The sequence below is a fragment of the Aspergillus ibericus genome, assembly GCF_003184845.1.
Source record: "Aspergillus ibericus CBS 121593 unplaced genomic scaffold BO80scaffold_44, whole genome shotgun sequence".
Lineage (NCBI taxonomy): Eukaryota > Fungi > Ascomycota > Eurotiomycetes > Eurotiales > Aspergillaceae > Aspergillus > Aspergillus ibericus.
Genome location: NW_020292142.1, coordinates 21106 through 35917, shown reverse-complemented (window position 1 = coordinate 35917; position 14812 = coordinate 21106). Strand labels below are relative to the sequence as shown.

Sequence of the window (14812 nt, the reverse complement as noted above, 5' to 3'; positions counted from 1 at the left end):
CCGAAGGTTCTCGACCGCCGACCGTTGAGGTCTCGTGCCAGCTGGTGACCAATGTCTCACTTGTCGGGTGTCAACTGACGGTCGCTAATCCGCGCCCGGCACATCCTCACTAGATAATGATTAATAACTCTTACTATAGTTTTAACGATCCAGAAGGGCTAGATCCATCCGTCCATGCCCTACGGCTAAAGAATAAAAAGTAAAAATAGATTGCGATCGGTGGATTTGACACTGACTGACAGCTACGGTCGGTCGGTCGGTGCGCTCAGCCGCTCCGCCACGGTTGATTCTTTCATGAGCATATTATCAATCTCGATTAGTTATTCTTTCATGAATTACTACATACATTTTGACATCGATATTGATAGATAAGATAGATCCTTTGTCGGAGATACGCGCACCAACCAGATCTCAACTACCGCCACAGCCACCATACCAACTTACATTCATCCATCCATACATACTTTACCAAAAATATATTCAGCCGTCAACGCTCTATCTACCGATAGCCAAAAATTCTTCAGCTAGAAAAATCTATCAGCATGCATACCTGCATGCATCAACGACGGACTAACCGACCGACCCTTCTAGAATTATCTCTCTATCATTTTAGTTGCATAATAACACCATCCACATGACTCCTTAGAAGACTTCCTCCTCCCTAGTGCTGGTCGTGAAGAGGTTCGATCGGGTCCAGACTCCCGACCGTCGGTCGCGAACACGGTCTAGACCATCCTCCTCCACTTCCACTTCCACTTCCACTTCCCCCTCCATCTATTATGCATTCTTCCCCACTAGATAGACGGATGGATGATTGGTATAGTAGGGACTGTGTTGGCCCGCTGCTAGACTTCAGCTGAATATCAAACTAGACTCAGGTTGAGATCTAGAACGTTGCTTTTCTATTTTCGCGCCTAATGGTGGGCTGCGTTGGGGTCTGGGTATGTATGTATTGGGTATTGTATCCGAGCTGAATGTCCTCTGTACTCCGTATTGATGTGAAGATATGGGGTGGTTACGAATGAATTTCATTATGGAATAGTAAGTAAACTAGCTAAGATATGAGATGAGACATGAACTTAGCTAGGACTTGGGAGAGGCGATGCGATGGTTGCGTTGGGTGGTTGCGTGGTTCTATTCTAATTATAGGTGGGGTTCGGGTGGTACTTACTACACCACTATGTACGGAGAAGTAACTAGTTGGTGCACTATACCTAGGTTTGGTAGGTTTGTGGGGTATGAGGTTCCAGAGTCGGAACTCGTGATTCGGAACTCGTATCGTGGTGGAGGATGTGGATGGTTACGTGGTATCTGGTGTTTTGTGGATGCACCAGCTGGGTCTAAGTTGAGACCGTCTACGGAGTACGCACCAATACAACAAGTTGAAGTTAAAGTGATAAATCTTATTATCCAATCCAATCCACCAGTTAGTCTGATCAACACGTCCGTTGAAGGTTAAATGAGGCTAATCATCTAATGGATCAAATTCAAGCAGAGTTAGGGTCCGGCGACCCGATCACGGCATCCTGTATCAGGTCAGTCGGCGTCTCTCACTTCGGAGATGGTTTCCGCTTACCCTGGCGTCTTCGTAGAGCGGCGAGATACCCGTCCAGTGTTGGAACTATACAGTGTTAGCACACTCATTCTACCTCAAGTACAGTCAACCCCAAGCACAATCAACCTACCTGGTACCATCCCTGGCCAACCAGGACCTCCAGACCCGGGACCGTATGCCAGCCCGCGTCGCTGGCCAGCTGCATCAACGTCGTCACCGACGGCTTGTATGCCATCTCCACGAGCACCCGGGGCACCTTCTCCACCGACTTGACCAACTCGGCGTCCGCCTCTTGGGCGCGCGCAAACATGTGGCACAGCGTCTCGCGCATGCCCGCATCGATCGGCTTGTCGGCCGGAATGGTGCCAATCGCCACCGTGGGAACTGTGTCCAGCGCGTCGATGCTGTCGACGATCCGGATCTTGTAGCTGCTGGGGAACGTCGAGATCATGCTCTCGAGCTTGGCCGGGGAGCGACCCACGATGTAGATCGGGGAGTAGCCCATGTTGTGCAGAGCGTAGATGGCCGCGCGGGCCGTGCCACCACCGCCCACCACGACGGCACTGGCATCGCCGTTGCACCCGTACACGCCCGAGTTGCGCAGCGACAGCGTCATGCCCTGCCAATCCGTGTTGCAGCCCACCAAGCGATTCGGCTGACCCTTGCCTCCGGACACCGGCACGATGGTGTTCACAGCACCGATGATCTCCGCGTCGGGCGCGATTTCATCCAAAAGAGGCATGATGTCCAGCTTCAGAGGAATCGTGACCGAGGCACCGCCGAAGTCGGGCGACCGGATGAAGTCCTTGACATCCTCGGCCTGGGCGGTCTCCAAGCGGCTGTACTCGTGAGGCAGACCAGTCTGCGCGAACAGGGTGTTGTGGAGAGCGGGGGAGCGAGACTGAGAGATGGGAGTGCCAAAGAGGGCAAACTTCTTGGCCTTGAGCTCGCCCATCAGGGACAGACCCCGGCGGATCTCGGCGGCCGAGAGCTGGCCGGGAGCAGCCTTGAACGGCAGGCTAGGGTGAGACACGGGGGTCATGAAGCCGTTCAGGATCCGGCTGAGCTGGCCGTTGTCGCCCATGTTGATGGCGATCAAAGGCACATCATGAGCCTCGGCAGCCCAGTTCTTGAAGTTCCTCAGAGCGTTGTTGTCGTCCAGGCTCTTGGCCACGCCAACCAGCTTGATCACATCACCGTACTCCAGCGCACGGTTGTAGTACTTCGTCCACGACATGTTGCCCCAGGACAGCTCGCCCTTAGGGTCGTGGTGCGAAGCGATGATTCTGGAATAGCCCTTGTGCTCCGTGACGGTGCGCAGCAGCTCGTCCGGGAACGCAATCTCGAGATCCACAAACTCAAGGCCAGACCGGATGGCCAGGCGGTAGAGCTCCAAGGCCTCGGCGTGGGCGTCGTCAGGGAAGCGACCACCCTGACTCTGAGTGCGAATGGTGAAGATAACCGGAAGCGAGACGTAGCTGCGGAGGAAAGACACCTGCTCGGCGACGTAGTCGACGGAAGGGATCACACCATCCGTTGAAGGATCTTCCAGGAGATCGACACGGAGTTCCACCGCATCAGAACCAACGCATACCTTCTTCAAGATATCGCTAGCACTGCGGAGGTTGGGCAAGGTCAGCGACACAAAGAAGGAATGCTCTTTGCGCTTGATGATGTCAAGGCTGTCAACCTCTCCCGTCACAGTCCGGAGGAAGCGCCTAAAGTCCTCAGATGCCCGGGCGAGTCCGTTAGTGGCAGTCTGGCTGTAGTACTGGATGTTGCTGCACTCCTGGAACCACGGCTTCCGGCGCAACCACACGCCCATCATGTCTTCGACGTAAGCCGGGCGGGTCTTGTCAATGGAGAGGAAGTCCATGACCTCCTTGATATCCCGCATGATCAGCAGAACATTGCCCTTGGTCTTGTGGTAATCAGTGAGCAGCTTCCGGGCCTCGGGGATCTCCACGATGCCGCCACCGCAAGCGAAGACATAGCCAGTCGAGCGCTCTTTCAACGTACGCTGCAACAGGTTGAGCTCGGCATCCCTGAAGCCTTGCCATCCACGGTGCTTGATGATATCCGGAATCGACATGCCTTCGGAAGCCTCGAGCTCGGTGTCGAGATCAATGAATGGGCGGTTGAGCGTCTTCGCAACCCACCGTCCACTGGTGGTCTTACCGGCACCACGCATGCCAATGATGAACACGGAGGCACTAGACTTCTCGGCTTGAGTAAGAGCGGAGACCTCATCCTCCTTCAGCTCCCGACCCTCAAGCTTCACGGCGAAGAGCTGCTTCAGACTGTCCCACCAACCGGGCCAGGTCTTGCCAACACATTCTCTCTCCAAGATCAGAGTCGACTGAGGGGTGACAAGAGAAAGAACGCTGAAGCTGAACGCCACACGGTGGTCGTCATAGCAGTAGATGCCGCCAGCAGGCTGGCGGAGACTGGCGCGGTCGATACCGTCGATTTCAAGGCCATCATCGTGCTCACGGCAGATAACGCCAAACTTGGCGAGTTCATCCTTCATGGCCTTGATCCGGTTGCATTCCTTCACACGCTGGTTGGCAATGCCGTAGATGCGAGTCGTGTGGTTCGAGCCATCCCCGCGAGCGACAGCCGCGAGCACGGATGCCGTCAGGAACGCATCGGTCATAGGCTCCATGTCGACGTTGGGCAGAGGCCGCAGGGCACCTCCAGGAGCTCCGGTAACGGTGGTCGAGCTGTCGGTCTGCTCCACAGTGCAGCCCATGGGACGCAGAACATCGACGGCGAAGCGAGCGTCACCCTGGAGAGACTTGGAGCCGATGTTGGGCACAGTGCAAGTGGTGCCCGTGATCGCGGCAATTGCCAGAGGGTACGTAGCCGAACTGGCATCGCTCTCCACGACATATTCGGCAGGGTTGACATAGCGACCCTGGGGGATGTGGTAGGTGTGCTCCTCCGTGGTGGACTTCTGCACATCGATGCCGAAAGACCTCATCATGGCCGTGGTCATGTCAATGTACGGCTGAGAAATGGGCTTGCCACCCACCAGCCTGAGGGTGACCGGCTCCTTGGCGTACGGAGCGCACATGAGCAACGAAGACACATACTGGGATGACACCTTGGCAGCGAGGTTGATCTGGCCACCAGCGAAACCACCAGAGGCCGCAATCTTCAGGGGAAGACTGCCCTTTCTCTCCATGTACTCGATCGCAGCACCGTTCGCCGTGAGGGCGTCGACCAGGTCGCCAATGGGTCTCTGCTTCATGCGGTTGTTGCCGGTAAGGACGTTCGAGTCCACATTGGTGGCAGTGGCGAGGGTAGCGACAGTGGTGAGGAATCTCGAGGCGGTACCCGCGTTGCCCAGGTAGAGAGGGGTGGAGGTAGCCTGAAGGTCACCTCCCTTGCCGTTGACGACCAGCACTTCGCCCTCCTCTTCCCAGGAGAAAGTGCAAGCGCCCAGACGCTCCAAAGCGTTCAGCATGACCTCGGTGTCGTCGGAGTGCAGCAGGTTCTTGATGCGGCAGGTTCCCGAACCCAAAGCGGCCAGAACCAGAGCGCGGTTCGAGATACTCTTGGAGCCGGGAGGCGTACAGATGACCTTTGAGGAGGGGGCAACGCCCGGGTGCACCTCGATACTCGGAGCCAGAACGACGCTAATATCTTCATTCGGGACGACGCTGGCGCGGGGTTCGTAGGTGCGTCCGATCGCCGAAAGCAGCACAATCTTCTTCTTAGGGCCGTCGTTCTTCTTGTCGAGAGCCATGTTGAAGAGCAGCTGGTCGACAGAGCAGTGCTTACCAGCGGTGAGCTTCCGGATCCGCGAATCCTTCAGGGAGGTTGGCAGGCCATAGGCAGAGAGGCACTTGACAATGCGCGCAACCGCAACGCCCTTCAGGATGCCAAGGTGACGGGCCAGCTCAGCCTCCTTCACCATACCAATGGCGACACATTCTCCGTGGAGAACCTGAGGGGTCAAAATGGCTTCGATGGCGTGTCCAATAGAGTGGCCCCAGTTGAGCAGATTCCGGAGACCACCCTCGCGCTCGTCCGCAGAGACGACGTAAGCCTTGTGACGGGCCGAAGCCAAGATGCGGGCCTTCAGGATATCCTCAATGCCCGCAAAGCGGTGCTGGCCGGGTTGGACTACCCGACGGACGGCAGTCAGGATTGTCTCCGCGTTGTCCTCCAGCGCTGTGAATTCCTCCTCGCTGGAGATGGCGGCGGTCTTGATCACCTCCGCCATGCCGTTGATGAACTCCCTGACGGGGAGCGTCTCCAGGAATTCCAGGTCAATGTAGATTCTCGACGGCTGCCAGATGGCTCCGATCAGGTTCTTACCCAATGGTGTATCAATAGCGGTCTTTCCACCAATGGAAGAATCCACCATGGCGAGGAGGGTCGTCGGGACCTGCACGTACTTGACGCCGCGCATGTAGGTGGCCGCGACAAAACCGGTCAGGTCTCCAATGACACCGCCGCCCAGAGCAATGATGACAGTATCACGACCGCATGGGGGACTCTGGCTCAACATCCAATCCTCGATATCGGCTTTTGTCTGTCGGGACTTGGAGACTTCACCGGGGGCGACATGGTAGATGAGCAAGCGAGGCTTGGGGGAGACGGCGGCAGCAGCCTCTTCGAAGGCCTTCTGGAAGTTGGGGGCGTAGAGGGAACCGATGTTGGTGTCGGTGATGAGAACGTAGGTCGTGGAGGCCAGGCCGCTGATCAGGTCCTTGGCGACATAATTGCGCCAGAGTCCGAAATCAGCGACGATGCTCTCCCGACCCAGAATGCTGATCTTTGTGGGTTCGGCCATCGTTCGGAAGGCTCGCAACGGACGGAGACGTGGTCAACTTGGGGAAAGATGCCTTGTCTCTACCTAATTCATGCTGTGGATGATGGACTGGTAAGCATCTGGCGGGGGGTGGGTTCCATGCGGTTCGATTGCGAGCAATGCATCAAGTGAGACAAACAGCAAAGCAAGGACAAGCATACCTGAGGGAACGGGGTAAGACCTTGTTTGACAGCGGGGTTGAATCCGCCTGGTCAGTGAAGACAGCAGCGAGCGAGAGGGACGTCGATAGGAACCAGAAAGGCGCGAGGGGATGAAGAAGAATGGGGGGAATTTTATTGGGTTGGCAGACCGGCCAAGATCCACCGGAGTCGCAATTGAGTCGTTGACTCACTCGTTTTTTTCCGCCCTTCGTATTATTTTGCCCGTTCCCGCTCCGATGTCGTCGCGCCCGCCCTGCAGTTCACCCTCCAGTGCCTCCACCGGAGTAACTTCAGGGCCTGCAATGGCCACTCAATCTGATGATGAGCTGACTCTCGTGTTACCTTCTCGACGATCCAGTAAAAACCGCAGGATCACGTCAAGCTGTCCAATATTTACAAATCCGCGAATCCTCCGGGCGGGTGAGCCTTCACGATGCCCAGACTCCCCGGATCCGAACCACCTGAGGCATCTAGAGGTCTACAGTTACATGGTTGGGGCATTCTTCGTTCGCATCGCGCGCGAGTCTTTTCATTGATGTACAAATCAATCCCAGAATTATCCAATTGAACGCCGTCCCGTTGGCCTTTTCTCCAGCCCCCCTCACATAGTCATAGAGAACAGACAACTCTCACGAAATCAACATGGCAACGCGCAAAACCCTGGATCGTGCATGACTGACGGCCCGAGCACCAGCCCGACCGACCCGTCAACCTAATCTAAATATTCTTGAGGATCCTAATACCGTCCATATCCACCCCCACCACCAGAGTTTCGGGAGGAATAGTGGTCCCGGCCTTGATATCCCCCGCGGCCATACCCACCGCGCTGGTCATAGTTGGATGACCGTCCGCGGTACTGGTTGCCGTAGTTGCCCTGGTTTCCACCACCACCACCACCACCGTACGATCCCTGCTGGTAGTACCCTTGCTGGCTTCGACCATAGTAGTCGTAGTTACCCGTAGGTGCATTGGGTTGGTTATACGAATCACCGCCGTAAGGTCGCTGGTAAGCATTGGACATACCTCCGCGAGGGGGAGGAGGTGGCCCACGATTGTAACCCCCGCCAGACCCGGCACCCGGAGGCGTCCATCCGGAAGGCATGCCCATCGGGGCACCGGCATTCCCTGGAGGCATAAACTTGGGGTCGAGGTGCGCCGCGAACGGGTTGGGCCGCTCGTTGTTGTTGGGTCGCTCACTGCCATAATGGATGCGGCCACCCCGTCCATTGCGGAATGGGGCGCCTCCAAAGGATCGGCCCGAGTGTTGCGCCTTGGACTTGATAGCCTGGATATCTCCATTGTCAAGGGCCGGCGGCGGCAGTTTGGCGCCCCGAAGGAGCATGGACTTGTGAATGTGCGACGATTTGGGGATTTCGTAGTTGACGCTGTTCCAAGGGTTGCTGGTTAGCCAATTGTACAAGGATCGTTGCATAAACGGGAGACTTACGTGAGAGAACGATCATCCTCCAAAGTTGGCATGCCGAATTCCTCGAGCGAGGACACCAGGGAGCTGTGGGGGATGTACGATTCGTTGCGCTCAACCTTACCGGCCAACCCCTCGCTGATGCGCTGGTTGATGTCGTATTTCGGAGCACCCTGCTTCTTGGAATAGAAGTTGGCTACCAGATCCTGGTACAGTGGATGGCTTTCCGAGATCAACAGCACTTCACGACCCACGCAGTTGCGGAGCTTTTCTTCATCTGAGAGGAGAGGGTATTTCTTATTCATGGCATCCAGTAGTCGCTTCTCGTCGATGAAAGGAAGCAGAACCACACCCTGCCAAGCGAACTTCTTGCCGTTCAAGTCCACGGGGAAGTCTTCTGGGTAGAAGTCGATGATTTCGCTGTCGGGATTGCTCATGAGATCGTGGAAGACTTCGGGGATGGCATGGTTGGACGACGCCGGAAGGACTCCCATCAGCTGCTCGAAGGGTCTGAATGGGGTTCCCTTTTCGAAGTTCAACTCCATGTCGCCAATGTCCACAAAGTCGGCGGCGAACGGGGCATAGTGGTAGGGGTAGTACCAGGTCCAAGAAGGGCACCCCTGGAAATAGTATCGCAGAACCCAGGCCAGACCCTCCGCGTAGGCCCGTGCAACCTTGTGGCGGAACTCCGTATCTTTAGGATCAACCCCAAACTTCTGCTCGTAGTAGCGATCCGCATAGCCCTCTTCCCAGAGGCGGACGGTGTCCGGAGGCAGCTCATCGTTTTGAGAGTTACCGGGGGCTGCCGATGGCTTCTTGGTCGGGGTCGTAGCGGCCTCCTCTTCCACCGCGCCTGCTTTTCTCTTACCGAGGACCGAAGGAGAGGTTTGATCTTCAGGTTGCTCGTCGGAAGGTTCAGCAGGTTCAGCCGCTTCGGAACCGGACTCCCCCGTGTTATCGGAGGGCTCATCGCTCTGCGGGCCTTTCATGAGCTTGCTCTTGAGTATGGCGGCGGCACTCTTGTTGGCCATATTGGCTTTGTACACAGCACCGCGGTTAGTCACCATGCTGTGAGTCAACTGCCTCGCCTCGCGTGTCAACTCTCCCCGCGCGGGCGTGATGAGTTCCACTGCACTGGGAGGTGCCGCATCAGAGCCCCCGCGAGACTTGGTCGTTGGATTAGCCATCGGGGCATCCTGGGCTTCGTAATTAGGAGAGCTTCTCCTCCGCTTCCTGGCATGCTCATCATTGCGCGCCTGTTGTTCTTGCTTGCGCCTCTTCTCGTTGGCAGCCTTTCTCTCCTCTGCTTGTCTACGACGACGGAAAATAGCATCCTCTTGCTTGGCAAGCCCTTGAAGGATGAGCTGGGCCCGCTTGAGGTCAACATGCCCATCCTCGGTCAGATACCCGCCCATGACGGGAATGTTATCGCGCCAGATAGCTATCAGTGTGTCGATGCCATTCTCACGGATGTCTAATGACGGTAAGTGTGGAAGGAAGTCATTTCCTACGAAAAAGCACATAAAGACCCAGTCATCCAGAGCACGTTCCAGATCGAAAGGAAATGGTTGTTGCGGAACAAAGAGTTCCACAGCAAGATATTCCCGAAGGATGGAGACATTGAGCCAAATAAACGGCTTGAGCGAGGAACCTTTGCCCTTCTCATCGAACTCGCCATTCTTCACCTTTGCCTGGCCTCTGCATTCCTCCGCTTTGTGGCCGGCCTGACCACATAGTCGACATGTCCGGGCCCTTGACTCCTGGAAGAACACGTCCTCGCGCAGAACCCGGAAGTATGGCTCATGAGTAGCAAGACCCAACATGATCAAGTCAGCATCCAATCCGTAGATGACGTGGCGGGTGTTCGGATCATGCTCTGGTGACGCGCGCTGCGACCGGACAAACTCCATGATTTTATGTTCTCCTTCACCCGGAACAGTCGCATCAGAAATGATGATTTTGAGCTGCACAAGTCAGTAATAGCGACACTACAGGCAGGACGCTGACTGACCTTTTCCCAAGCGGGGTCGGTGTTAAGCTTGTAAGCAATCCAGTAGCGCAACGACGCAGCAAGAATATCCATGAATGGCGTTCCCGGCGTAATGACGTTGCTATCCCATGTCTTCTGGATGACCTGCTCCTGGATATCTGCATCTGCCTTGTTGCCGTTCTGCTTTGCGAGCATCTTCCGGAATTCTTCCTTCTTCTCATCCGCCTCCCTGGCTTCCTGTGCTGAGCGGAAACGACGGGCTCGTTGCTGGTTCATCTTTGCGCGTGGTGCGACACCATCTAGATCACGAAACGTACACATTAGTCATGAAATCAGCGAAGAAGCCCGTACAACAGTAGTGCAACATACCAACAGCGATCATCAAAAGCTTCCTTGGGCGGACCATGTTCACCACCCGGTCGGTGTACTTGAAGATCTCGAGCATCATCTCCTGCTCGTTCGCCGGCGGAGGCTTTCCTTCCGGGTGAGTACATGGGTGAACAATACCGTTCATATCCAAGTACAGATTATCCATCTCATCTCCATTGGGGTTAGGACGCGTGGTGTCCACGGGGACCTCTTCGCCGTTGACTTCGGAAGGAAGCTCCTCGATAACGGGGGAGATAATCTTGGGGTACTTGTTGGAAAGCCATCTGAAAAGCGCGGGGACACCCATGATGACTGGTGACTCTGAATATAACGGAACAGATGTCTGTACAAATATACGTATGTAAATCTAGCAATTTAAGATGTATTGCTGATGCGCTGCATCGGCTATGTCAACCTCCGAGTCGCTGCAGCAATGACTAGTGACAGATTCCGGGTTGGGAGAAAAGTGAAGGTAACACTCCTTCAACGCGATCCCACACGGTGCGCAAAGCTGGCGAAAAGAATCGGCCCGGTCAAGAGGGGAAGGGCGATGGCGGAGGCTTGGAAGTCTCTGCGATCGCAAGCCGGGTTGACTTGCCAGACAATGGAAATCCGAGATCTCGGCGCTTCTCTTGTCGCGGTTCCGGCAGAGACTAGCGGGTCCTTGGCGTGGCTCACCCGGCCACTACTCAATTACTAGTATGGGGGACACATCGATCATAATAATTGCGGCTTATTTGTCTACTCCCACGACCCTTAATCCGCGGAGTAGATACTGCCCACCACCACCATTGCTGCCGCTGCAGCGTCGGAGAGTACAACTCAGCTGGCTGATTCACCCACGCCTCTCCCTCCCGTCATCCAATGCCTATAAGTTGCTACGCCCCCGGCCGGCGGTGACCATGAAATTACGAGCTACCAGTTGCGATGTTCCGAATCCTCGAATCGCAGGCGCCGGCCAAACAAACGGCCACAGACACAATCAACACTCTGACTAGTCGACTACAGAGTGCAACCCTACTAGAGGACCGACGGGCAGCGATACAAGGATTGAGAAGCTTTGCAAAGACCTTTCCCGCCTCGGTTGCGTCGGGCGCACTCCGCCCGTTGATCAGCAGCCTCAGAAATGACCGCGAAGACGTGGATACCTTGAAGGTGGTCTTGGAGACCTTGTTGATGCTATTTACCCCGGATGAAAATAGTGTTGGTGGTCTCTTGAGCTGGATGTGTCTGCAACACATGCTGATGTGCGCTATCTAGCCCGAAGCATCAGATGAAATAGCCCTCTGGCTGTCCGATGAGTTCACGCAGGTTCGTACTGCTACCTGTGGAGACCTATATCTGCTGACGGATTGAAGCGACAAGACAATATCACTGCGCTCCTCGACCTCCTAGAGAATCGAGACTTCTATTCTCGCTTGTATTCTTTACAGTTGATGTTCCAAATCTCGAGTGCACGACCAGAAAGAACGCAGGAATGTATTCTCACTGCCCCGCTGGGTATCCCAAGGCTAGTCAGTGCGCTGGGAGATGCTCGAGAGCCGGTGCGCAATGGTACGTTGAGCTTTCCTTGAACTCCGGGGGATTATTGGTCCTTTGCTAATCATGAGTGCGGACTGAGTAGAAGCCTTGATCCTCCTTATCGCTCTGACTCCGGCCTCGGAAGAGTTCCAAAAGCTCGTCGCCTTTGAGAATGCGTTTGAACTCATCTTCACCTTGATAGAGGCAGAAGGCGCTTTGAGACACGGGTCGGAGGTGGTTGAAGACTGCCTTTCCTTACTTGCAAACCTCCTGAGGCTTAACATCTCTAACCAGTCATACTTCCGGGAGATGGGTTGCGTGAAGCGGTTAGCGAAGCTTCTGACAGATGCCAATCAAGAACAGGAGTCTGAGGAGCCCACTCCGCAGTGGGCTCTCGCACATCGTGATAAGAATCTCTGGGGTCTCTTAGTTATCATCCAGCTTTTCCTCATCAAAGGTGGAATCAACACCCCTGCCAATCAGATGGCATTCTGGAACAATGGTGTTATGGAACAAGTTCTAAACACGGCCTTTGGTCAAAGGTTCAATGTCAATGTTACATCCAAAGTAGGTGACATTGAGCAATACCGTGGAACTACAGCTGACCAGTTCAGGCACTGGCGACCTGTGCCGACCTGATTCGTGGAAATAAACCACTGCAAGAGAGATTCGGTGACGTCGAAGTCATCTGGGGCCCAAATCCTGTCCAGAATGCAGCCAACGGCGACACGGCACCTAAGGACCTCCATCGGATAAACGTGATCGAAGCACTACTGAAGCTTACACTTGAGCCTGCCCCGGTATCACTCCTGGATGCCCGACTTGCCGCCTGCGAATGTGTCAAGGCCTTCTTCGCAAACCACTCCGGGATCCGAGTCCATGTGCTAGGAAGAGCAATCCAGGGTCATGTTAGCGGAGAGGACCAGATCCCGAACATTTTGTCTGTCCTGTTGACGCCACCGGAAGCTCGAGGCAATGGCGACCCGTATCAGACCTGGATGGCCTCTGTTCTGATGTACCAGTTGCTGTTCGAGAACGCCGAAGCCAAAGCGATAGCAATGGGAGTGACCGAGGGAGATGCCGAGCAAGGCGAAGAAGTCATTACTTGCATCCAGACGATAGTGGGCAATCTCATCACTGGGATACAGCGAGGTGATGATGAAAGAATCACTCTTGGTTACCTGATGTTGCTTTGCGGGTGGTTGTTTGAAGAACCGGACGCTGTAAATGACTTTTTGGGCGAGGGCAGCAGCATACAAACTTTACTGCAGGAAATCAAGCATCGTGGCGCTACCAATGTGCTTGTACCCGGTCTCTGCACAATTCTACTGGGGATCGTATATGAGTTTTCTTCCAAGGACTCGCCGATACCCCGCAAAACCTTGCATAAGTTGTTGATCGAGCAACTGGGAAGGGAACAGTACATTGATCGGATCACTCGATTCAGAGAAGATCCGCTGGTACGTGATTTTGAGGTCCTGCCACAGACGGTGGGGGCACAGTATGACGGTGGTCTGCCTGAGATCTATTTCGACAGGACATTTGTTGAATTCCTCAAAGACCACTTTAGTCGATTGATTCGTGCAATTGACCGTGAACCAGAAATGGAAATATCTGTGATCACCAATGGGGTTGAAAGGGGAGTGTCCCGCGAACTAGTCGACTCTCTTCGGGCAGAACTTGAAGAGAAAGGCAATGCAGCGCAAAAGCTAGAGTCAGATCTACTTGCTCTGCAGTCCAAGCTAGAGCAGGAGCAGGCTGAGCACCGAAAGACAAGAGATGCTACTACAGTAGAGTCTTCCAAGCTGCAGCAGATCTGTGATTCATTGAAAAAGAGTCACGAACAGGAGTTGGCAGTTTTGAAGGAACAGCAGAGACACGCTCAAAATGTGCTGTTGAAGCAACACGGTGAGCAGCTTCGAGCTATTGACCGGCAGCTGAAGGAGACATCCGCAGATCATGAGAGGAAAAGTCTCCGGGTAAAGGAGCATCACGAAGCTGAGGTTGCTGACTTGCAGAAGAAGATCCGGGCACTCGAATCCGATCTTAATCGTGCCAAGGACCAGCACTCCGGTGATGTTGCTGGCCTGACGACGACTATTCAAGCCCTGAAGTCGGAGGCAGAAAAGCTCAAGGGACAACATGTGGCGGAGGTCTTGGACCTGAACAGCACGCTTCAGAATCTCCAGGCGGCATTTGATGCTAGCAAGGGACAACATGCCGCCGAACTCTCTGAGTTGAATGCTACTATTCAGAAGTTACAATCGGAACTCGAAGCAGGCAAAGGACAGCATGCTTCTGAGGTTTCTGGTCTGCATAAGACGATCGAGCAACTGCAGTCCGAGGTCGATGCAAGCAAAGGACAACATGAGTCCGTAGTCTCCGCTCTGAACAAGACGATTGAGCAGCTGCAGTCTGAGATTGATTCCAGCAAAGGACAACATGAGTCCGTAGTCTCCGCTCTGAACAAGACGATTGAGCAGCTGCAGTCTGAGATTGATTCCAGCAAAGGACAACATGAATTCGAGGTCTCGGATTTGAAGAAGACGATCCATCAGTTGCAGTCGGAGATTGATGCAAGCAGGGGGCAAACCGCAAATGAAGTCTCTGACCTGACTGAAACGATTCAGAACCTCCGGTCTGAGATTGAGAATGGCATAGAGAGTCACGCATCTGAAGTGTCCAGTCTCAAGGAAACCATCCAGGCTCTTCAGTCTGACATGGACGCTGTTAAGAAGCAGCATGAGACTGAGGTTGCTGATCTCAAATCTGCGACATTGACCCTACAGTCAGAACTGGACGCCGCCAAAGAAAAGTCTACACAAGATCTACAGTCCACACACGATGAACTGACCTCCAAGTGCACTACATTGGAGAAGCGAGCTGAGAAAGCCGAAAGCGATGTCGAAAAGGCAGAGGCAGCTGCACGTAAGGCCGCCGAAGCTCTTGATGAGGCCCGGAAAGCGCTCGA

At 54.6% G+C, this 14812-nt stretch overlaps 4 protein-coding genes across 4 annotated transcripts; 3 read left to right on the top strand and 1 right to left on the bottom strand.

The window, feature by feature from the left end:
• Window positions 1-1413: 1413 nt before the first annotated feature.
• Window positions 1414-6702, bottom strand: BO80DRAFT_428133 (pentafunctional protein ARO1). Its single transcript, XM_025720181.1, has 4 exons — window positions 6539-6702; window positions 1686-6432; window positions 1577-1621; window positions 1414-1526 (listed from the first exon to the last, which is right to left on the bottom strand). Exons 2-4 carry the CDS (start codon window positions 6357-6359, stop codon window positions 1488-1490), a joined length of 4758 nt encoding a protein of 1585 aa, XP_025571794.1. The 5' UTR covers window positions 6360-6432; window positions 6539-6702; the 3' UTR covers window positions 1414-1487.
• BO80DRAFT_189302 (uncharacterized protein) lies at window positions 6449-7174 on the top strand. Its single transcript, XM_025714098.1, has one exon. The coding sequence runs from the start codon at window positions 6649-6651 to the stop codon at window positions 7072-7074; it is 426 nt and encodes a 141-aa protein (XP_025571793.1). The 5' UTR covers window positions 6449-6648; the 3' UTR covers window positions 7075-7174.
• A 2798-nt stretch (window positions 7175-9972) lies between these two features.
• Window positions 9973-10578, top strand: BO80DRAFT_189305 (uncharacterized protein). The gene is made up of 2 exons (XM_025714099.1): window positions 9973-10270; window positions 10321-10578. Exons 1-2 carry the CDS (start codon window positions 10043-10045, stop codon window positions 10381-10383), a joined length of 291 nt encoding a protein of 96 aa, XP_025571792.1. The 5' UTR covers window positions 9973-10042; the 3' UTR covers window positions 10384-10578.
• A 1090-nt stretch (window positions 10579-11668) lies between these two features.
• BO80DRAFT_189226 (putative intracellular protein transport protein (UsoA)) lies at window positions 11669-12660 on the top strand. Its single transcript, XM_025714097.1, has 2 exons — window positions 11669-11874; window positions 11945-12660. Exons 1-2 carry the CDS (start codon window positions 11757-11759, stop codon window positions 12478-12480), a joined length of 654 nt encoding a protein of 217 aa, XP_025571791.1. The 5' UTR covers window positions 11669-11756; the 3' UTR covers window positions 12481-12660.
• The last annotated feature ends 2152 nt before the right edge of the window (window positions 12661-14812 follow it).

Excerpts from the sequence above, each read along its gene's own strand:
- BO80DRAFT_428133 (XM_025720181.1), bottom strand. The coding sequence starts at position 6,359 with ATGGCCGAACCCACAAAGATCAGCATTCTGGGTCGGGAGAGCATCGTC. Across the intron at positions 1,622-1,685 it reads TTGGCCAGGGATGGTACCAG|TTCCAACACTGGACGGGTAT; the intron begins GTAGGTTGATTG and ends AACACTGTATAG. Across the intron at positions 1,527-1,576 it reads CGCTCTACGAAGACGCCAGG|GATGCCGTGATCGGGTCGCC; the intron begins GTAAGCGGAAAC and ends GACCTGATACAG.
- BO80DRAFT_189302 (XM_025714098.1), top strand. The coding sequence starts at position 6,649 with ATGAAGAAGAATGGGGGGAATTTTATTGGGTTGGCAGACCGGCCAAGA.
- BO80DRAFT_189305 (XM_025714099.1), top strand. The coding sequence starts at position 10,043 with ATGAATGGCGTTCCCGGCGTAATGACGTTGCTATCCCATGTCTTCTGG. Across the intron at positions 10,271-10,320 it reads CTAGATCACGAAACGTACAC|CAACAGCGATCATCAAAAGC; the intron begins ATTAGTCATGAA and ends AGTGCAACATAC.
- BO80DRAFT_189226 (XM_025714097.1), top strand. The coding sequence starts at position 11,757 with ATGTTCCAAATCTCGAGTGCACGACCAGAAAGAACGCAGGAATGTATT. Across the intron at positions 11,875-11,944 it reads TCGAGAGCCGGTGCGCAATG|AAGCCTTGATCCTCCTTATC; the intron begins GTACGTTGAGCT and ends CGGACTGAGTAG.